This window comes from Leuresthes tenuis, unplaced genomic scaffold, assembly GCF_036924035.1.
Source record: "Leuresthes tenuis unplaced genomic scaffold, fLeuTen1.0.hap1 SCAF_4, whole genome shotgun sequence".
Classification (NCBI taxonomy): Eukaryota; Metazoa; Chordata; class Actinopteri; order Atheriniformes; family Atherinopsidae; genus Leuresthes; species Leuresthes tenuis.
In genome coordinates, this window is record NW_027325358.1 from 4,392,105 (window position 1) to 4,415,247 (window position 23,143).

Sequence of the window (23,143 nt, forward strand, 5' to 3'; positions counted from 1 at the left end):
AATGAGAAACACTAAGACAGGAAGTGGAGTGTAAGGAAGAAGGACTCACGGGAAAGTGGGGTAGCGTAATTTGACCGTTGATCTTAACACTGCGATGCATTTCCCGCTGAAGCTGCTTCTTGGTGCCCTGCTTGTAGGGAGGGATTCCATCTCTGTGAAGGAGAAACATATCAAACATTTACTTCAAAAGTCAGTTATCAATGAAAACAACCTCATTAGCAAATAACTGACTATAATGGGTTGCAAAGTTTTCGATCCCTTGCTGCAGGTCACCGCTCAGGTAAGAGTACCTTCACAACAGCTGCAGGTGCCCTGAGGAGGCAGCTGACCCCTGAAGTGACCGGCTCAACACAGCACGACACTGCTGAAGCACAAGGCCAGGCAGCCTTACAGAGATATGCAAAACACTTCACCACAGGCTTCAAAAGGAGCCCCGCGAATAGAATTACACCCGTCCGCATCAACTCTGACAGTTTCTGTTTGAAAAAACTACAGTAGCTGTGAAGTGTCAAAACCCACAAAGGCTAAAGCAGGGTAGCAAATGGCACCCGAGTCCTTCTGGCTCTGTCGCTGCTAAAAACAGAGATACGGCAAAGAACATGAAAATTAGGGCTTCATTCTGGGAGTCTCATTCTGCATTTACTTCCGTCAGCTAGCTTTTCCAGTCAGTTGCTGCTTAAGCTCGGCCAATTATCATGGCCGTTTTGGCTGCTCAGAAGTGTCTGACCTAGCCCAAACGCTACTTTTTCTGCTGCCTCTTTGAAATCTCACACTCATGCACATATGCACCCGCTGCCATCTTCGTTTGGCAAGCGCTCTGCAGTGAGCCTCTGATCTCAGCAACATCAAAAGGCTGGTTTGTAAGATAAGGTAATGTTTGAAGTTGGTGCAGCAGCATTCCCCAGCGTCCAAGTAAATCCATAAATAAGATATAAGCAAAAAGAGAAAAAAATCCCCCCCAACCCTTCTTCCAAACCCCCCTTTCCCAAATCCTTCTCTTCTTGTTCTTTATCTGGGAAATGAGATTCAAATTTGCAGTGTGTCTTTTAACCACTACAAAAGGACGCGCTGATCAAATTGTTCCTTCGAATGAGAGGTTCAGAAGCTGGAGACAGACGAGGAAGAGGACCGTGTCAAAGGCCTTCACACAAGTGTTGAAAGAAGATGGCTGACATGTGAAGCTGTCCAGCAATTAGTCTTTTTCATTGTCTTCATCTGAGCAGCATCAGTCAGTCGCACGTCAGTGAGACATTATCAGGAACAATCTGATGATGGGACCAGGCTGGAGATATCACCTAACTTGCAGTGAGCCTCTTGTAAGAGAAGCCTACGACCAAAATCAATGCTTCACAAACTGCACCCCCGAGACTACAAGCCATCATCCCTGAAGGCACAGGAAGAAGCACAGGAAACTCTTCAAAAGTAAAACTCAACAGCCCAGAGGAACTGATGCGCTAACGAGAAGCCCAAAGTTAGCAGCAAAGGAAGCTCACCAGCTTCCCCCTCACTGGCTCCGTTTTCATCAATGTCCCCACCCCGGCGGACCATGTGACCGACGGCCGGGTGCTTTGTCCAGGTCGGGGAAGAGAAAACAGCCGTGGACTCTTTCATGGGGCCTTACTTTATGGGGTTCTCCTATTCAGTACTGCAAGTCATTTTCAAAGCAGCCAGCCACCCTCTTATCCCGCTAAGCTCCCCTCACCTAACAATAGGCTGAAAGCGATTCAGTTAAGCCCTTTATACTCCGTGCACTTTATTTTCTCACTCTCCTGCTCTTGGAGCCTCGCTGCCTCTGCTTATGGTTCTGGAAGGTGAAGGAGAGAAGTTGAGGATGTGATTTTTATCTATTCTTTTAATTTTTCTTTTCTGACGGGGGGGGGGTCCCCTTGTGTCTTGTCCCAAGGTCTTGAAATGAGTAACCCCTGTGAAAGCCTCGCAGACACATGATCTCAGCACGCCGCGGAGGCCAGTGGCAGGAAACCGACCCACCATGTGAGTAAGCCTTCTTTCATTTGGTGCCAACATTTTTTCAATGAGTTTGTCTTGAGGCCCGAATGGCCATTTCCCTCCCCCACTCCTCCACTTCTTCAAAGGGAAAAAGCGATTAGATAATATGAAAAAAACAAGTCTGTTGTGGCAGAAGGGTGGGTGGGATGGATACATATCAACTTTGAGGAAAATGAGGCAACGCCCCCACCCACATCAAGACGTTCTTATTTTGTTCTCCCCTCTCTCCAGCCTGCAACACATCAGAATAAACTTCAAAAGGTCTTCAGACATAATGACTTTCCCAGAGTTATCTCCCTGGAGGCCACAGCAACAACTACACATTAATAGAACTACCTGGAGTCAATCATGGAGGATAATTAAAATACATTACACATCATTATTCTTCAACAGTGCAGTCCCCTGGCCCCAAGAAAAGCTCAGCCTGTTGCGCCACAAGGCCAAATATTTTTCTTCACACCCCTACATTTTTTCCTGGAAAGGTGTTGACTGAAATTTGGTCCAGGCTCGTTTAGATAGGATGGAAATAATAAAATTCACAGAGCTCTGGCGACCGTCAGCTGCACGGAAATGAGCTTTTTCGAGGTGCTGCTTTATCTCCGGAGCCAGCTGGGCGCTAATGAAACTGATCAACCGGACGAATAAAAGCAGAAACACTTACACGCTACTGTCCGTCATTGACATGGAGTCATCTGTTGTGGCATCGCTGGAGATCTCGCTGTCATTGGCACTGGTGGCGGGGGCAAAAATGTAGCCGGAGTTCACAAAGTATGGGCTGGCGGGGTCTCCCCGACGATGGGACCTGTGAAAGAGCCAGGAAGACATTAGCCAGGCTTTAAGGTGTGAAGTGGAGACAGTGGAGCGAGGTGACACAGTTGGGCAGCGTTTATTTGCTCGGTTTCCTGCTCCTGTTTATTTAAGAGCCAACGTGTCAGCTTGGAGTTTGTTTTGTTGATGTTCTCTGCAGATTTCTGTAATTAGAGTCTCTTTCATGAGGTTTGGGGCCTGAGGAATGTGACAGCAGTGTTATGGATGGAGCTATAGGTCCTCTGTTTTTCTTTCTCTCACTCTTCCTTTCATGTCCCTCCTCCCTGACATGCCAGGGTTGGGAGTCGGGGGGGTGTTTATGAAGTCAGCAGCCTTGCTGTTTGTGAATGAGCAACAGCATCTCCTGTCTCTCTCCCTCCTCTGTTATCTCTCCACCCTTTTGTTTGGGCCAGACTCTCAAACTTGTGTTTTCTCCTCCATGGTCTCCCGCTTCCATCTCTCCTTGCTATCAGCCAGTCTGGGGCCCCTCCCTCACCAGCTCTCCCCTGCTTTTCTTTTTAAAGTCTCTCTCTGTCTTTTTACTCTCTCCTGCTGTGTTGCATTCCTGTTTCAGTAGTGAAGGGGGTGGACAAGGAAGAGGGAGGGAAGGAGAGGAAGGGGGAACTTGAGCTTTAGAGAGGGAGTGAGAAGGAGAGAGGGAAAGGGGGAAGGTGGGCCCCTTTCTTTATGAGAATGCCTTCTGCTGGGAGTGCTGAGGAGAACCCCAGCATGACTAAAGCTGTAGGCCCCAAGCACAAATCTGACCTTTGGAAGGTCCACGCAAAGAGTCAGGTATTTAGCACAGCTGGGCCTCCTGCACCCCCTCGCTCTTTCTCCATCTCTTTTCTTTATTTCTCGATCCCCCCTCCTCCTTGTTTTTACCCCTTCCCCTCCTCTTGTCTTTCTGTCTCCCTCCAAAGCATGCTTGGTGTGTCAGACAGATTTTTCTTGCAAACAGAGGAGATATAAGTGCTGGGCAGAAAGAAAAGGGAAAACTGACACACACCATGTGTGGCTGGAGCCGAGGATGTTGTGTTGTTGTGTTTTTCTACCACTCTGGAGTCGAGGTCTCTCAAAAAAAGGGGGAAAACAGAATTTGTGCAGTGGCAAAATTAGTTCCACATGTTTGAGATGGAAATTGGTTGACCTACAGAGATGGTGAGGGGCAGAGGGAAGGGGGAGAGCGCGGGTGACGGAAGGGAGAAAAAGGGGCTCTCTCCCCCTCCCGCTATTCTTTTAGTGAAAAACAAGAATGCAGGGATCACACCGGGAAAGCAGGATATGCCCACATGTCAACAAACCCTGAGCTTATTGGCTCCTGGCTCAACATGGCCACTTCCAAGCAAATGAGCAACTGTGCTGTGATGTTATCTGACATCTGCTCACGTGAAGGAGAAAACGCTTAAATGGAGTTAGTTCATCTGATCACTTTTCTACGCTGTTATTTAGAACCTTATTCTGTAGACAATTTCAATCTAAGCTCTCATATGTTTAGACAGTGTGACAGGGAAGGTATGAAATATCTCTAAACTTGCACTTTCCTTACAAAGCCAAAGCATCAAGGCATTATCAGGCCTCTAAGGAATAATTGCATCCAGATGTGAGGACAAAGTTGTTTGGTGAAAAAAACTTTTAACTTCCCTTTGATGCAGGCTCATGCATAAAATCCACTTTTTGAAAATGTTCCTGGCTTGAAAAGATTTCAGCTGTTGGACAATGTGTGGGATGAGTTCTTAAGATAAAAGCGAATGCTTTCCACAAACAGCTCTGCTTTCATCTCGGACCAAGAGAACAATATCTCCGCCTAGAGTCGCAGTTGTTTTAACTCTGCGTTAGCATTTCCCCGGATTAGGGAAATTTTGTGACAGTGAACAATAACTGTGTGGTTTAGTGGGCAGAATGAAGAAAGAGAAAAAAAAACCAGCACAACTTTACAATAGCATCATACTTCTTGATGTAGCTGTAACAGTCATGAGGCTCGGTGTCTGAATTCATTCCTGAACCGGAGGAAGGGTTTCAAAGCACAGGAAACTTGAGCAAGCCAGCAGAGGGCTGCCTGCAAGACACCATTTACTTAAAAGGAAGGCTCAGATGCATTGATGTTTTGTACCCACCCCTCCAACCCCTCGACTAACTGCAAGGCAGGAGGGCACAAATATACAGGCATGTTCCTCTGAGACACTTTGATCGTGTGGCTTTACCTCTCTCAGGCATTTGGGAAATTAACTGCCACATATCCACGGTTTAATGAGTGACTACAGTAACTAATATTAAATGAATCAACCAGCACTAAAACGTGATAAAACAAGACATTCTTTGCCAGGTGAGCCCTGCGCTTACCTGCAATTGTTCTCCAGCACTTCAGCTGCTGTCCGGAGGGTAGCAGTAGCCCTCAGGTTTTTCGCAGACAGTCCAACCACAGACCCTAAGCTTTTCGCCTTCAGGTCATTACAACTCCATTCCTCTTCTTCCATCAGAGGAGGAAGGTATCCGCACATCAGCTTGAGGCTGCCCAGTCCGCCGTGGTTCATGTAGGCGGCATTCTCGCAGCCGGTGCGCACATATTCGAGGTATATGTCAGAGGTCAAAAACATCTGGTATGCATTCTCCTCCATGTGGGACTGAATTTCCGTCTGAGCCTGGTCAAACATAGCAGAGTCTATTTGTTGCTTCTTGATACTATCCCTTATGAAGGTTTTGGTGGCCGGTTTCAGCTGCTTAGCGACAATGCTGTTGTTCTCGATGTACCGCTTGAAAATAACTTTGGCAACTCGCAGCGTTTTGGTATCCTTTAAGTCCATTTGCCTGAAGCCGTTGCAGGCGAACCAAAAGTCCAAAGTGTCCACGCAATTCTCCCGCTCCAAAAAGGTCTTGAAGAGATGAGCACCGTCTTGGTCACCCAGAAGAAAATGCAGGGACTTTGTCCACCGGACTAGGGGAGAGTCCGGGGACGCGCTGCCCTCTGGCTCCCCGAGTCCATCCTCGTTCCTCCGCGGTGTGGAGCCGGGAGAAGCGGCGGTGACGGGGGTATCTTTAACCTTGCTCTGGGCTCTCATTTTGGCAGGTCTGCTGGGGTTGTAGCATGACGCCTCTCCCTCTTCCCCCGGTACCGGAGGACGAGGAGCATCTTCTCGGAAGCTACTGCTGATGTGCTCCGTAAGCGCCCTGCTCATGGCTCCAGCTCTGGTTGCAGTGTGAGTGCCGTCGTGCCTCCACTGAGCTCCAGCCTAATCCTCCTCACTCTCTAAAAGCAGCGGGGGAGCTTCTCAGCTCCTCTTCACTCTGAAACACAAAGTATTGATCTAATCAAAGCCAGATCCTGCTGAACTTCAAAGACACACATCAAGTAAACAGTCCCTTTCAAAAAAGCCTCGCCGGGTTCACAGAGAAAGGAAATATGAAAGGCTTTCTTCCCCGTTTCATTTACCTATTTATAACCTAAATGAGAGATCAACTACAACCTACATTCTCTACGTGTATTCATCTGCCACATCAAAAAACATTTTACAGGAATAATCATCTCACACAGGCTTGTTCGTCACCAAATCGTATCGTCACAACTGTGGCTTACACGTGTTTTCCTAACGAGTCCATGTCACAGGCTTCAACTCCAATTAATTCCCAATCTGTTTCGAACAAGCGTACCCTTCCCTGCCTGCATCTCGCACACATACCCGATTCCACCCGGAGCCGCACACACTTGTCCTCACATCCCAGAAATGTACAGACCGACACTTTGAGATCTGCTCCAGAATGACCTTAAACGTTGTAATGTGCGGGAGAAATAAAAAAAAAACAGCCGCTCATCCGTGAATGGAAGCGGCCAGTCGCCTTAATACCAACCAAAAGAAGGTTAATAAATACATCATCTTTCTCAAGCTACAGCTCAACGCGAATGAAATACTTAACGCGTAAAGCTCGGTGTCAAAATGATTCCAATCACAAACTGCGCGCAAAAAGTAAAGAGACTCTAATAGTCTGACAAGCAAGAGCTTAAAGAAGAAACGTGCACGACTGTTCCAGTCACTACATCTAAAATCCAAAGGATACAGAAAATAAGCGCAAAGCAACATACCATCGCACAGCAGATCCAAACAGAATAAAACCCGTGAAAAGTTAAACTGTTACTCCATTTTTAGTTGAGACGAACGCTGTCCAAAACTCTCGGAATCGTACTCCAGCTCAACACAAATCAGCGGCGGACTATTTCAAGCCTGCGCGGCGCCACATGTGCGCTGCCTCTCTGTGAAACAAGCGCAGTAGTTTAATGTACTCTGTCCCATTCAACAACTGACCTCAGAGTAGGCAGGCTCACTGCCTATGTAGATCACTGGGGGTGTCAAAATCTGGAGGAGGTGAAAAAGAAAGGAGGTGGAGGGGGCTTCGACTGAAGAATACATCACACTTTCTTTCCCAGCCCGAAGAAGCACCACCCGACAAATACTCGGTTTTATCTGTGCTACACATTCATAGACTCACGCACACACATATAAGCTTCTTATCTATCTCACCGTTTTTTTTCTCGCCCACAAACAAGAAACATAGCCCGCATTTCTCAACTTCAAAGCGCAGCAGCAGCACATCAAAGCGGCCAAGAGAGGGGGCCTGTGGAACAGCTTTCCTACAACTTACCATCCGTGTACCCGACCAGCTCGCTGATTAGAAAACGTGAAAGTGAAGTAGTCCAACAACAGGCTGTGTCTATACAGCAGCCCCGGCGCTGTCCTGACTCTCACATTGGACAATTTTAATGCGGTCGTGAATAAAAGCCTTTTTCCTCCCGACTTTTCTCCGCAGGTAGTGTTTCAAGAAGTCATGGCAGGCGGCAGAAATCCTCCCGGCTGTTTCTACACCACCGGGCTAAAGGTTTAACTGTGGACTTCAAAGTAAAGAACCGCCGGCCTGGTCCCGGAAGATACATAAAAACACAGCGTCGCGTCTTCGCAAAAACCACCCAAATAAAACAAAAAAAAATGCCAGAAAATAAAAATACCCACTGTAGACATATGTAAATTACATAATCGGTTTATTCCTAGGGTTCTTCGCCGGTAAAGGTTAACATTTAGATGTTTATAAGCGTTTAATAAACTTCTCTACACGGGGACAGGCTTTAGCGGTTTGCCAGGACCTTATCAAAGACAAGCAATCTTGAGCCAACTCCCTGAGGCTTTGGAGCGTCAGAAGTAAGTGATCTGCCGCGCCAATAGTATTATTCTCACTGTCCGTCTGTTACTACACAAAGTTTCAACAGACACACAAAGCAAACAAAAGCAATTCTTTTGTTGCTTGTGACCTCCTCAAGTGACAGGAGAGGGTTTAGCGCTGGCTCAGGGGAAGCCATTATATCTTTTATTATAGCCCACTGTTGCAGCGCGCTCTGGCATATTCACCATTCATCACCTGTTTAAGTCGGACAGTTTTTGGACAATGACTTCTATATTGGCTTACAATATATATAAAACGCGTTATACGTCTTGTCATTGCTCTCCTAAAAATGATAAATGTATTAATGTAAACTTATCCTTTAAGTTATGGGCCTGATTTGACAACGCTGTGGAGCGTAACTGTCAAATGATTTACATATTAGTCATAGGATTTTTGCCTCAAAGATGTCAGTGTAACACACTTGCTAGTTCCACATTCAGGGAAAATGGCACAGCATGACATTTTGATTGAAATTGGACACAGAGCAAAGGCAAGAGCTGTTCTCTAGTCTTTTAATTCACATGACTTCCCTAATGTCATTGTGACAGAATCTTAAAGAGTGGGTTAGACAGTGATCCAATCCCATGGTACTTCAAAGGCTATATTGTCCCTTTGATGTTTAAAATCAACTTTAAAGGAGAATATAATTATATAAGTCAGAGGATTCAAATTCACAAAAAAAAAACTCTTGATGGTACAGAACGAGACAACCAATGAAACCCAACTTCTCTGAGGTCACAAAGTGTGATTAATTCATTTTAAGTTCGACATAGAGAAATAAGCATAATGTGTGGCAACTCCCACATGGACTCAAAGCTGTGCCGGTATCTTTCTCTATTAAACGTCTCTTGGTGACGTGCTCTATGCTGACAGTCTCTTCCAGCCTTGCACCGTTGAGCCTCATACTGTCATCCATTTATCCCAAAGACAAACAGGATACATGTTTTACTTTTGATGTATCCTGTTAACCACAGAAATGTATGTGCAATAGCAGATGTTTCTTGTTTTATTTGTGCAACAGTAGTCCAGCTGATCCCACCGACATCCTGTCAATTATTTCCTGAATGCTGTTTTCTTTTAAAAATTCACTGATGTTTTCAGAAAATTACATTTAAACACAAATTCTTCCTCGTTCACTAGCAAATCTGAAACGCTGTCAATTAAAAATCTGTTTTAAAGATAAAGAGAAGAAATACATATTGTACATTTCTATTAAACTAAAGGGAATAAACTGGGCTGCTTACTGTCACCAGAGGGTGGCCAATATAAACTACCATGACTCATGGTTGTATTTGAGTAGAAGAAGTAGTTGTCCTAACCAGAAACAAACCTCAAGGAGGAAAAGAAACAACAGCTGTGGTGGACATCCACAAAAGCTCTTCTTCAGGAATGACTTTAATCTCTGGTAATATTTGGAATATTATATCTAATCTGGGAAGAGGCAGGGCAGGCACTTAAGGTTAGAAACAACTATTGAGTCACTTAATTTTATTCTTTGTCATGTGAGACATGATTCACAGCGTTGTTTACGTCCCTCACGGTGCTCATCAAATCTTCTTCGAACACCTCAAGAAGATGTATAAACTTGTAAAACAAAATATTTCTGCCAGAAATGCAAACATTGCAGCACCCAAATTGTGGAAAAAGCTTCCAACTCTTCGCTCTGGGAAGCGATAGCACTAAAAATCACAAAATAGGTCATTGGCAATGGCACCGTGACGTTCTAGGGGCATTCTGCTGATGAACGAGGCCCAATTAAAGAGATGAATGTGTCGCCACAGTGTTATCTGCACACAAACTTCCTTAAAGAAAGTAGAACTGAGATCTTGACGGGTTATGAAATGTAATATTTGAGGTGCAGGACCACCTTAAAAGTGGGATATTTCTCTTTTGGGATAAGATATTATTAAATTAGGCCACACATATCAGTTTAAAAAGTCCAGAGACGGTTCAATCTTTGCTGACAGGCAGGAGGCTTCACTCAGGCCTTTAAAGGCAGTCAAAGCTCAGGATGCATTTGTTTTTAGTCAGTTTTAAATAAAGCAAACTGCTGCAGTCACCAGAGTAGCAGCTGAAACACAACTTGCTACCTATTTAAATTAATTTTTGAAGGGTTATGAGATGCTAAACTCTTGAGACCACACCTGTTGACCCTTGAGAATGCACTCTTGTGTTCAGCAGTGACAAAAGAGAGAGGGTGCTGTAAAGTAGCCACAAGAAGCCCCTTTTTGATGTTGACCCTGCCGTGACCCCTTTGTTAGGCCCCTAACCATTTCACAGGGAGATCCAAATGCTTTAAAAGCACAATACAGGACGAGAGTGCTGCCACTGACGTGCTATGAACCCCCAATAAAACGGGGTGACCTGGAGGCTAATTGAGAGCTTGTGGTTTTGGAAGAAATTAAAGGCATCTGGTGTGTCACCGCAGATTGGAAAGGAAGCTCATCTTTAATTAGAGCCTGCTTTAAAGGGATAGTGAAAGTATTCATTTCACTTCTGTCAGCAGAGGTGTCATCAGGATACACGGAAATAGATAGAGGACTTACATTATGACAGTGGAATGGAAGGAATGATTTGTTTGAAAAAACTTTTCTTGTCTTCTTTCTTTCTTCCTTTCTTGCTGCTGCAGAACTGCAGAAGTCTTTGATGGTGCATCATTAGTTGCATCAGTCAAACATAAGGCCTTTATTCACCCTTTTTGTCGCTTTTTTCGTAAGAACCTCTGGATTTGCATCACATCACAGCCCACAGCCTATGTTCTCACAATGCGGACAATAAATTCTATACAGCTTATATTATCACTCTTTCCTGCTCACAAATCCTATACTTGCGTTAAAATACCACAGGAAAAACAGAGGAGAGGGTGGATAATTGCAAATAACCCAAAATTTGGAGTTCAAAGGCTGTGGTGGGTTTGAGTGATAATTTTGGCTGAAGCATCACCATAAACACTAATAAAATTAAGTGCGTCGGAGGGAGGAGGGGGCGTGGTCAGGCGTCCCTTTGAACAGACCCTGTGATCAGTTCCCCCTCTCAATTAGCGTATTGTCCACTTCTCCTTTCAGCTGGGAGGGAGGGGACAGCCCCCCCCCCCTCCCCGGCTTCCCTTTGAAGTGATTATCCCTTTATCTCAAGCCTGAGCGAGGAATATCTTGGGGGACAATGGCAAATTAAAGCCCATATGGAGAGAAGCGTGAATGTCTGTTTGTAGGCTCAGAGAAAAAATGGCAGAAAAAAGGAGCAATAAACAGAGTGAGAAGGGAGAAAGGAAAAGAGTTGCAAATAGCATCGTTCTGTTTGCATGAGCGCTTGATGTCATACTCATCCAGAAAAAGTCATTTAGGGCTTGGGCCTAAGTTGACACTTGTAGCAGAGTGACTTTAGAAGAGCTAAAGGAAATAAGAGGAATAAGGAGGGATATATCTGCCATGACAGATGGAGGAAGACGAAGGAGGAGGATAGAGAGATAGAGGGATGAGCATGGGGAAGAGAGAGGAGTGCAGTTGTCAGCAGAATCAGATGGCGGTCAGGCAGACAGGCTTGAAGAAGATACAATTAAAGTGTGGAGTTAAGACGGTCTTTGAAGTTGGACATGGTGCATAACACCCTTAAAGTTTGAGAAGCCAGCCATTCATCTGCTTGTTATGGCTTGTTAAGAGCATTCCTTTAAAAAAAAGGGAAAAAAAGACCCAATTTGAGAAAACAAACTTTAATTTCCACTTCGGGAAAACTTAATAAATCAGCATTATCAGGTAATATTGTCAACAAAGTGGAAAAACTTTGAAACTTGACTGGAAGACGCACAAAATGAGCCGAGGGTGTGTAGATGTGTGTGAGCACGGAGGATGAATAATTACTCTCTCTTCCCACTCTCCCTCTTTTCTTGCACAATCCTGTTTTTCGGTGGCTTAAAAGTTTAATAACGTATAGAAACAATGCCTGTGATCCTTGGCCTAATCCGGTTTGGCTGAACTGAAACTCTATCTGATGTGAGCGAATGTTTGCCAAGCCATTCTGTATGGACAGGCAGTGTGTGTGTGTGTTAGTCTATTTGTCTTTCTGAATAGTAAGACTGTATACACAGCTATTAAAACACCAACATGCTGCTTTGCATCGTTGCATTAAACCATTGAACCATAGAACACTTTGTGTTGAGAAATACAGGACATGTTTATTACAAGTCCCCCTCATTTCTCTGTATTTTTCTTCCAAGCAGCTGGACTTTCTTATAATCTTTTAAAGTGGTCTTGAGCAATAGTTCTTCAGGCTTTCTGAAGGTCTTTCTCAGATTTTCTTCAGACTTCGGCTGCTTTTTCATTCACTCTCTCCAGTGCTTGTATCTGACCTTTTTCTGGGGGAATGTGCTTTTTTATTTGTTAAGCCACTTAACTCTGACCTATGAATCACTGTAGCTTAAAACAGGCTCCAAACTCAAGGAATGAACCAGTGTTGTGTCTAAACATAACAAATAACTTACAAAAAAATCTTTAGGCACTTTGTTACTAGCAGCCTGTCACAGAGACCCATCATTTGTTCCCATTTCTTTAGTTGCATCTATGAAAAACAGCAAAGAAAACACAGTTTGACAGACAGAAAATAGGATTTCTGCAGCAACAAGGTGATTCCCAAAGAGCTATTAGCTGAAAACTTGGCATATCTCAGCATGGTGTGCAGTGTGTCCTTAAAACATTTGAGGAAACTGGACAAGTGGAGGACAAAAGAAGAAGTGTCAGGCCTAAAAAACTATCTACAGCAGATGAGCAGGATCTGAAAGTGATGTCCTTAAGAAAGAGGAAAAAATCCAGCTGTGACCTGACAGGACCTGAGAGATGCATCTGGACCTTCAGCTGATCCATCTACTGTTGGCCCAAGCCTCATCAGAAATGGTCTCCATGGAAGGGTGGCTGTCAAGAAGCCATTCTTAAGGAAGGGAAACAGGGAGAAAAGGCTGAGCTATGCCAAATGACACAAGAAGTGGACTGAAAATCAGTGGCAACAGGTCTTATGGAGGGATGAATCCTCCCCAGAGCCCGGACCTCAACATTATTGAAGCAGTGTGGGATCATCTGACAGAGAACGGAACAAAAGGCAGCCCACATCCAAAGAAGAGCTTTGGGATGTCCTTCAAGAAGCCTGGAGAACTATTCCTGAAGACTCCTTAAAGAAATGACAGAAAGCTTGTCTCAGAGGGTTCAGGCTGTGTTGGAGAATAAAGGAGCTCAGACCAGATCTTCACTTTAAAGCTTTAAACACAGTTTTTGCCTTATATACTGTATTTAGAAGTATCTGTTTCAGTAAATTGCTGCATTAATCTCTCATTTTCCTGGAAATATAACCAGAAATCAGGAGTGGCTCAAGACTTTTGCACAGTACTGCACACACTCACAGAATATGCTGCACAACTGTGCTGACTGTTCTTGCGGTAAACAATTTCATGTCTATTAACTGCTTGTCTGTTTATTATGGTTGACGTATCATGTGACTGTCCTCATGATTGCGAAATAGAGAGAAACGTGTGAATGTTCACTTTGAGCTCTGCTCGCCATCCTTAATCAGGACCACACAAATGATGCAGAAAAATGCTTAATATGAAGGCGCGTTCCAGCTTGTTAGATCTGAATAAAACAGTCCAAAGCGCATTTAAAATGAAAACGGCTGATGGACAGAGGCACAGCAAAACCATGTTCTGATGAAGTAAATGAATTGTCCCTATTGACTGAACGATGTGGCACTTCAGTGTTTGCATCCGAACACCGAAAGCAGCAATGAACAGTGGTGACGCCACAAAACCAACAGAGAGCTGTGACAACGGTTCATTGTCTAAAGCACAACCTGTGCAGGCGGCCGTTGTGATATCTGCATCTCCACATCCTGCCAGTTCTGACATACTTCAACTGAAAGGCGTCAGCGGTGTGCGGCTGTGTCCACAACGGTGTCAGATTCTGTAGCAAAATCCAAACAATTCAGTGTGTGTTTAGCATTAAGCAAATATTCCGTCACCTGAGGAAAGCTTTGGCCTGCGTTGCCATTTTCAAACCCTCATTTCATCCGCATTTAACTCCGCAAGCCTCAAGCTGCTTCCTGCTGTTCGACTCAAAGCTTTTCACAGGGCAGGGAAACAAAAGTCACCATCGGGATTTCAGGGTAATTGGAGCACAAATAGCAAAATGATGGAGGAATCCCTGTAAAGGTGCAACAACAAGACCAAGTCATTAAGTTAAAAGCCTTCACTCAAAACACCTTTTCTTGTTTACCTGGCTCGTGCACACCAAGATCCGTCTGCCTGGAGAAAGGTTTTGTTCTGCCTTCGTTCCAGAAGGGTCAGCGCAGACCCATGTGGCCTCGACCACATGATGAAACAGAAGAAGAAGCCACATCATAAAGTGATCTAATAGCTCACACTCAGTGGGTCTAGATGAAGAGATTAACTGGATTACAGCTACAGTTGGGTTCTGCTCCTTATCTGAGGGTAATTATCCTTGGATATATGGCGGTGAATGAATGGAATCACTGGCACAAAGCATGTCATACCCCGGTACGATAGGTGGCGCTGTCCCCATTTCAGCTATCGCTAATAGAGCCACTTCCTGTTGACGTCTTCACCACCAACAACAACAAACTCAGGCATTCAGAAAGATGGAGAACGCAGAGCGAGATGAAGCTGCGTCCCTCTCCATCTGTGATGAGCTGGTTATGGCACAGACGATGCACAACGGCGCATTCTCCATCGCCTTGTTTCTTTCTTTCTGACGACAGCAACAGGAATATCGTCTCCTTCCACTTCCGGGTGACGATCACGGGAAAAAATCTTGAGCATGTGCAGAACGCTCGATCCGATCCACTGTCATCTACGTGCACGTTCAGTGCACGTTTTGATCGAGTTATCTCAGGTCTTAATCCGATCCGATTAGTTTCTTGTCAGATTAAGGTGTCTACATGAGCTGAATAACTCAGTCTTATTGTAATTTAGTCGATAATCCGATCCGATGGCGTTCATGTAACCCACTGACTGTCTTGTAAGGCTGGAAAAGTAGTTTGGATGTCTTTATCCCCCGCTGAGATTATATATAATGTATATATATATAGGATATTATGAAAAAAATGAAAAATATGGGATAAAATCTGGAGCATGCGCAGAACGCTCGATGCCATTCATTCACATGCTTCACCGTTTAGTGCGACTATCAACCGAGTTTTCTCGGGGTCTTAATCCGACTGCAAGTAATCCGATCCGGTCCAGTTTTTAGTCCAACTTACATGACCTTAATAACTCAGTCTTATTGTAATTTAGCCATTAATCTGATTCTTTACATGTCACCCCACTGACTGACTGTTATTTTTAAAAGGGCAAAATGATAATCTGTTGGTTATAAATACAGTCGTTAGAAAATAATACCACAAAAAACACGTTCATACAGTATCAATTACAGGGGACGGCAGTCTTACCTCAGCAGAGGTAGTGGCATAAAGTTCTGTGCCTATGGCAGGATATTAGATCGTTTTACATGAAAGCAAAGAGGCTGTGGTTTAAAGAAAGAATAATAGTTTTAGTTATTCAAACCATGTTCATGCAACAAAACAAAAAATAGCCTGACACAGAGTTATCTCTGCACTTTATGACCATTTTTATTTGTGCAGTAATGTATCTTTTTGTGGTTTCTTTTAAAATTAAAGGTGTAAATATGAAGAGATCAGTAAACAGACCCCTGGACTGTATTGAAATGTACCGTAAACTGACTGATGGCCTGACTCTAAATGAAAAAGGTGTCTAACGACCTTTTTGCTGCAGATCGTGTCAGAGTGGGTTCGACTGATGGTGAACCTCTGGATGCTAATGCAGCTAGCACAGGCAAGAACAACAGCAACGCACAAGATAAGACTTTCCAAACCAACCACAGCCACAACTCTGCAAGATCAAATGTAATTGCAGCATCTATTCCCCAATTTACTAAAGATTCACAATCTTTAGACTGACATGATGTGGTGACGTGATATCAGACACACCAGAGCGGTTTATTTCACAGATAGATATGAGCAAGACATGAAAATCAAAGTAAATAAGCAGATAAAGCTAAAACAAACATAAGCTTACTTTGATTTGATTGATTTATTCCAAACCTGTACCACAGAACCGACAGACCTCCCCGTTGGAACTCCCCACATCAGCAGCGAAGGAGGAAAAAAAACTGCTCTCGAACGCACCACAAAGACAAACTCCAAGTGCCAGCTCTGACATACAACGTGCACGTGCTTGAAAGATACAACTGTGCAGCGCACAATGGAGCAGGAGTGTATAAATGATTCAGCAAGGTAAAAAACATTGATACTTTATTTTTTGTCATCCAGCATGGCTGCAGCTCAGTTATCGTTGCTGTTTGGACTCAGAAACGTGTGTTTCAGTCTAAACTAATGCATCAAATGACACAACAAGCACATTGTTTTCTTCTTTTATCAAGCGTTTAAGCTAAAGTCACATTAACACACTGCAGAATTCATCTGATACTTTGAGTAGCCAATCAGAGAGATGCTCTCATTGCCCGATACAACGGTGATTTAAAGGGGAACTCCGGTGTTTTTAAACCTGGACCTTATTTCTGGCATGAAATACGTTCATCTACTCACAGAGAACAGTTTGGTGAAAGTCGGCGTCCTCCGGAAGATATTTAGATTCCTCGAGATCCATATAACGGAGTGAACGGGGCTTAGAGGATGCAGCCTCTAAATAAGGCATTATCTGTCTTTATTTCACCAATACTTTAAGAAGAAGTGCAAGAAAAACAAGCCGTCAGATACAAGAATCCTCACAAAAAAAGTATTTTTATTGTATTTTCTGTTCTTATAAACCTTTTACATGGGACAAAAAAAGCCCATAAACACCCACTAATGTTTGTTTTTTGTCAAATGATGTGAATTTATAGAAGTCACGGACATTTATCTGTTGCTGTGGCTGATGTGCAGTGAAGTAAATATTACACTCTGGTTTTAGCTGCATTTGAGGAAACTTTTAAAAACACATGTTTACTGACCAAGTTTCCCAGAGCAGCTGTTAAATTGACAAGTGGATTAAAGGGGAACTCCGGTATTTTTAAACCTGGACCTTATTTCTGGCATGAAATACGTTCATCTACTCACAGAGAACAGTTTGGTGAAAGTAATAGCTCTGTTAGCTCATAGCTGCTGTGTTGTTGTTATTGGAGGCTATCGGGGGGGTTATAGAGGGCTTTCTACACACTCGTCTACTGGGATGACGTCATCGACGCCCCCCTGCAGCACAGTTTATTCACTCCGTGCTCTGTGACAGTCGGCTAACTTCACACAGAGTTTTCTACTGATAGTTTTGTGCAACATGGCAGGATATTTATCAGATTTTGACGATGTGGACGACAACTTTGAGTAAGATGGACGTTCTTACCGGAGTGAATGAGCTGTGCTGCAGCAGCGGGCGTCGATGACATCATCCCAGTAGACGAGTGTGTAGAAAGCCCTCTATAAGCCCCCCGATAGCCGCCAATAACAACAACACAGCAGCTATGAGCTAACAGAGCTATAGTACTTTCACCAAACTGTTCTCGGTGAGTAGATGAACGTATTTCATGCCAGAAATAAGGTCTGGGTTTAAAAATACCAGAGTTCCCCTTTAACCCGATGAACCAGCTAACAGGGCGTTACGTCCCACTGTAAATGCTGAGGTGATCTGGGCTTGGTGTTTAACCCCAGGTTGCCTCCCCTGTGTGTTTCACGCTCTGCAACAGCAGCTCCTAACTGACAGCTCATCTGTAGATTGAAATAAATATGGTTAATTTACACAAACTGCTTATTCAAACACCCTAAACATACACCCAGTCGCTGCAGAGGTGCGCATGTGGGCGGATATCCATGCATGCACACCCTGAACAGCAACTAACCGGCCCAAACATCAAATGTGGAGTCAAGGAACCCAACCGCAGAACAAGAACATTAATAGCATTGCTTACATTTCGTGTGGAAGTTAACTAATACTTACGCAGACTTTCATGGTTTCAGGGTGAGTCATAGTCTCTCTTAAAGCTGAGTCTCACACTCGGGCTCCAGAAGTATCTTATATTAAATCACAAAGTGAAGTTACAGGGCAAAGCCGCCCGAAAAGCCTAATTTGAAGCGTTCGATCATTTTAGTCAAAACCCACAGTGACTCATGTGTATATAAACAAAATGCAACGAGGAAAACAGGACGATTGGTTTCATTCTGTGCAACCTTCAGTTTTTCTCCTTAAGGTTGTGATATTTGAGCTAAACGAAGGGATAAACCCACCAGCTGTGAAGAAAGAAAGTCCCAGATTGAGCAAAAGAGCACGAACCTGTAAGACCTCAGCTCTGGCCAGCTGCATATTGTTCGTTTAATCCTGAGAGAGTTTCCAAATCCACAACTAAAACCAAGATAAAAGTGTTCTGACCCTATTGTGGGATGTTTCCCAGTGTCATGCAGTTATTCAGCAGGTGTGCGGAGGGAGGGTGAGTTTCAAAAACATATTGCACAGCAGATAGGCAAAGAGGAACATCATCAAAGCTCTGCTGATATGCACCTCACTGACTGCTCTGACAACCGACAGGGAAAACATTCCCACAGAGAGAAAAAAGCTGGAGAAGAGATGTAGAGTGAAAGTACGGCAAGAGAAGAGGGAAGAAAAGGGTCACAGAAGAGAGAGGAGGACAACAAAGGGATTATTCTGCCTGCTTCTTTCTTTTTTTTAAATATATTTTACATAAACTGAATGTGGGATCACAAATACACATCGTGCCAGAAAACAAGTGATAAAAGGATCACAACTTTTGAAATGTGGTTAAATAGAAAATATGCACGTGGCAGATTTCCATTAACTGGTTTGGAGGGAATCAGAAAGATCAGTTTGTGATGAACCTGTTCAGAAGTGATTCTGGTTCATCTCCACCTGCCCTAACGTCTCCACCTGCCTTAATGTCTCCATCCTGCTCTAATGTCTCCACCTGCCCTAACGTCTCCACCTGCTTTAATGTCTCCACCTGCCTTAATGTCTCCACCTGCCCTAACGTCTCCACCTGCTTTAATGTCTCCACCTGCCTTAATGTCTCCACCTGCCTTAATGTCTCCACCTGCCCTGATGTCTCCTCGTGCCTTAATGTCTCCACCTGCCTTAATGTCTCCACCTGCCCTGATGTCTCCACCTGCTTTAATGTCTCCACCTGCCTTAATGTCTCCACCTGCCCTAATGTCTCCATCCTGCCTTAATGTCTCCACCTGCCCTAATGTCTCCATCCTGCCTTAATGTCTCCACCTGCCCTAATGTCTCCACCTGCCCTAATGTCTCCACCCTGCCTTAATGTCTCCACCCTGCCTTAATGTCTCCACCTGCCCTAATGTCTCCATCCTGCCTTAATGTCTCCACCTGCCCTAATGTCTCCACCTGCCCTAATGTCTCCACCTGCCCTAATGTCTCCACCTGCCCTAATGTCTCCACCTGCCTTAATGTCTCCATCCTGCCTTAATGTCTCCACCTGCCCTAATGTCTCCACCTGCCTTAATGTCTCCATCCTGCCCTAATGTCTCCACCTGCCCTAACGTCTCCACCTGCTTTAATGTCTCCATCCTGCCTTAATGTCTCCACCTGCCCTAATGTCTCCACCTGCCCTAATGTCTCCACCTGCCTTAATGTCTCCATCCTGCCCTAATGTCTCCACCTGCCCTAACGTCTCCACCTGCTTTAATGTCTCCATCCTGCCTTAATGTCTCCACCTGCCCTAATGTCTCCACCTGCCCTAATGTCTCCACCTGCCCTAATGTCTCCACCTGCCTTAATGTCTCCATCCTGCTAGTATTATTCACTTCGCAAAGTGAACCTGTCTCTTAGTAAAGATACCGCCTGTACTAAAGTAAAGAGACAAACACACAAACAGCTGGAAAAAAAGAGAAAAAGCTGGAAAAATCTTCACCAGCATCTGTTGCAACATTTCTAAAATCTTCTCTCCACTATTTACAGCCAATAATACCAGAATTGCAGGTGATAGGAAGCTGCAGCAGTGGGGCAGAGGCAGTGGGAGAGAAAAGGTCAGAGTTCACCGGGTCTCGTGCTAACGAGCGGCATCGGCTCGGAGTCTTTTCAGCACCGCTGAAATGTGTCAGCAAAGCAGTGTGATAGAAACATGCTCCCTGTTTGCCCCCACCCGTAAAAACGATCTGATGGGTGCAAGAAAAGCATGTTGAAACAGAGAGGCAAGAGGAAGGTGGGGAAGAAAAGGACCCGCCGCTTCTACCTCACAGAATAAAATCCGCCGCCATAAAATGCGAGCGTGAGCAAACAGCTCCTCCTCAGCCTGTCGGGGAGTTTGTTTTAAAGTGGAAATTAGGCTGATGGCGCACTTGGTGATTAGCCCTGCGGCCAACATGAAAGGAGAGGAAAAGACAGCTGCTAATTTTCTCCTTTGACCTTTGGCTCCTGCTGGTATTTCATACAAGCCCAGATTTATGGAGGAGCCTGACAACACACTGCTACTGGAGGGGGGAGAGGGGGGAGACAGAGGGTAGATTCACTCAATCTTTTTGTTTCAGTCTCTGTACAGGTTCTTCTTCTCTGTCTCTCCCTGTTGTCTCTTTATCTGAATGTTTTAGCAGATTTCCAACTCTATTGTTTTCCATTTCTTAAATTCTGTCTCTATTTGTCCTTCATCCTGTTCATCCACACAACTCCGATTTATTCCCTGACTCTAGCATTAAAACATTGATATTTCAAGTAACTTTTATCACGGCGTTGTTTTCTGTTCATCATTAGAAATCAAAGCTTTCTTTATACATTAAATCCTGAAATCTCATCCCAAAGATTAGCTGCCTGCTGCTCCAAAGTCAAAATAACTGCTGCAGACAGTGAAGCATTAGCAGGTAGCTGAATCTCCATTTTTTTCAATGTTACAAAGGAAAGGCAGCCATAAGAAACTTCAGAGCTTGTGTTGAAGACTGAAAGCTCAGGAAACTATATACAGCATCACTGGAAAGTCTCATTTAAACTCTAAAAGACCTCCTGGAAGGTTCAGCAGAAGTCTGATGCAGTCTGTCAACAACTTCTGTCGATAGTTTGAGTTAAATCTGCACAAAAAGCAGAGAAAACGGTGAAGAATTTCACAAAAAGAACGCATGGGGGTGGGCTGATCATGCTTTGGGCAAGCTTTGCAGCCAGTGTAGACAAATATATCTGAAAAGATCGCACCTAAGAAAGCTACCTGAAGAGGCACCAGCTCCTTGTTTTTGGTCATTTCTGTTACCTGCCGAAATATTATAAAACCTTTGGTAAGAAAAATGAGCAAAAATGAGCCAAACAACAGCTGAAAATGTCTTCATGGTCTGCAGATAACTAAATAAGGACCTAAAAGCTTTTGCTCCTCCTTTTTTGAAATCTTAGCATTAAAGCATCGTGTCATCTGCAACGTTTCAGGTCGTCTTTCACACAGCTCTGAAATAACCAGAAGCAAATAAGTCAGGTTGCTCAGTCCCTGGATGGTAACTGTAAACTAATAAAAGATTCTGTGAGGTCATCAGAGTCAGTTTCAGTTTAGTTTTATGTAAAGATGGGCCTGAAAGGCCTCTGGGGCAGCAGGCACCCAGGAAGTGTGGATCCGGCTCCAGATTCCCGTCTCCCGTTCTGTTCTCTTTATTATCGGCTGCCTGTTGTCCCGTCTTTTGTTCCCTTTTTGTGTCGGAGGGAGGAGAAGAGGTGCAGGGGAACGACTTTAAAAAGGCAGCAGCTGGAAAACCCCGCTTCAGATGTGCAGGCTGGATATTAGCTTCCAAATCACAGAGTGACTCATGGTTATGTATTCAGTGATTCATTCAGACCATGAAACATAAACAGTTATATTAATCTTAAACTGTGTTTACATGAAGACCAGGAGTTCTGTATACTTACTGTTCATTTGTTTTAGTATCCCAAACTATCTAAATATTTATCTCATCTTATCATTTAGCTCTTGGGACTGATTGGTCATAAACGAGGTAGAAAGAGGTTCATGGCTAATTTACATTTATTAACAGAACTTTCTCCCACTGAAGCATGTTTTAGGGTTACAGTGGATTTTCTTTCATATAGTAAATCTGCTAATAATGAGCTGGACACGATTCCTCCATGGCTGTAAATATCAGAGTAACCTGCCACACTTTTCAGTGTTCAGTGAAGAGGACACCTGCCGTCAACAGGACCGGTAACAGCGCTGAAGACGAGATAAAAACCGAAGAAAGGGCTTCGGGAGTTTGTTGTGATCCTCTCATCTCATCTAGCTTTGGCATCATTTATTCTCTCGGAGCTGAAACAGCTGTTGTTCTTATGATCAGTCATGACTAACATGCTCTCTGAATCAGAGCTTATTCACAACTTGATTTAATTTTCTTATGTTCAACCTCAAAATGCATTTAAAAAAGTCCCTGATGGAAACTGTGAGCCGGTGTTTAGGGACACTGAGACTAACGTTATTACGTCTTGTTCTTAGAGCCCAACGTTGTTCACCGTCATCACATACTTTGGAGCCATTACTGATCGATTTGGGGGGTTTGTGTGTGTTTTTGAACAATAATACTAATCATAAAAATGCCTTTCTGACAGTGAGTTGTAACGCATTGTTCACAAGGTCAAGAGCAAACTTCCATGTTCAAGTTGAGCCTCATACCAGCATCTCTAAAGAATATCTCTTGCTTATGTTTTTATCTATAAACAAAATGAGTCTTGAAGTTTTTATGCAGTTGCAGAGCCGCCACGCCTCAGTCAGACAGCTTTCTACACGACTGATGTGGAAATATCTGAATTATTCCTCATGTCGTGAAAGAACACTGGTGTTTAATTTCACCAAACCAAATAAAACCCTTTCAACACCTTTAAAGGTTGTGTAATCACAGCATACTTGGCTTTGAAAACTTATTTTTTTACATGCTTACTTTAACACTTAAGGAATGGAGGAAAAAAAGAGCTGGCAAAGCTGTGGTTTATTAATCCACCGCAGCTGAATTCTTGTTTGCAGAACAGAAAACATCAGTTTCACTGGTGATTAACACGAGATAATTTAGGAGGCGCAACAAGGGACAAAAAGTTGACGTAAAATTGCAATAGATGCAACAGTTTCACCCCGCTGAA

At 44.0% G+C, this 23,143-nt stretch overlaps 1 protein-coding gene across 5 annotated transcripts in view; it reads right to left on the reverse strand.

Moving 5' to 3' along the window:
* LOC140305351 (axin-2-like) overlaps positions 1 to 23,143 on the reverse strand; it is a 36,096-nt gene that overhangs the window by 9,567 nt on the left and 3,386 nt on the right. For 2 of the 5 annotated variants that reach the window (XM_072384190.1, XM_072384186.1), the window contains exons 1-4: positions 6,890 to 7,100; positions 5,155 to 6,096; positions 2,669 to 2,809; positions 50 to 152 (exon numbers count right to left, since the gene is read on the reverse strand). In XM_072384190.1, the coding sequence (XP_072240291.1) occupies positions 50 to 152; positions 2,669 to 2,809; positions 5,155 to 5,987 (1,077 nt within the window). In that variant the 5' untranslated portion in view covers positions 5,988 to 6,096; positions 6,890 to 7,100. The other 3 variants (XM_072384187.1, XM_072384189.1, XM_072384188.1) reach the window with 3 other exon arrangements.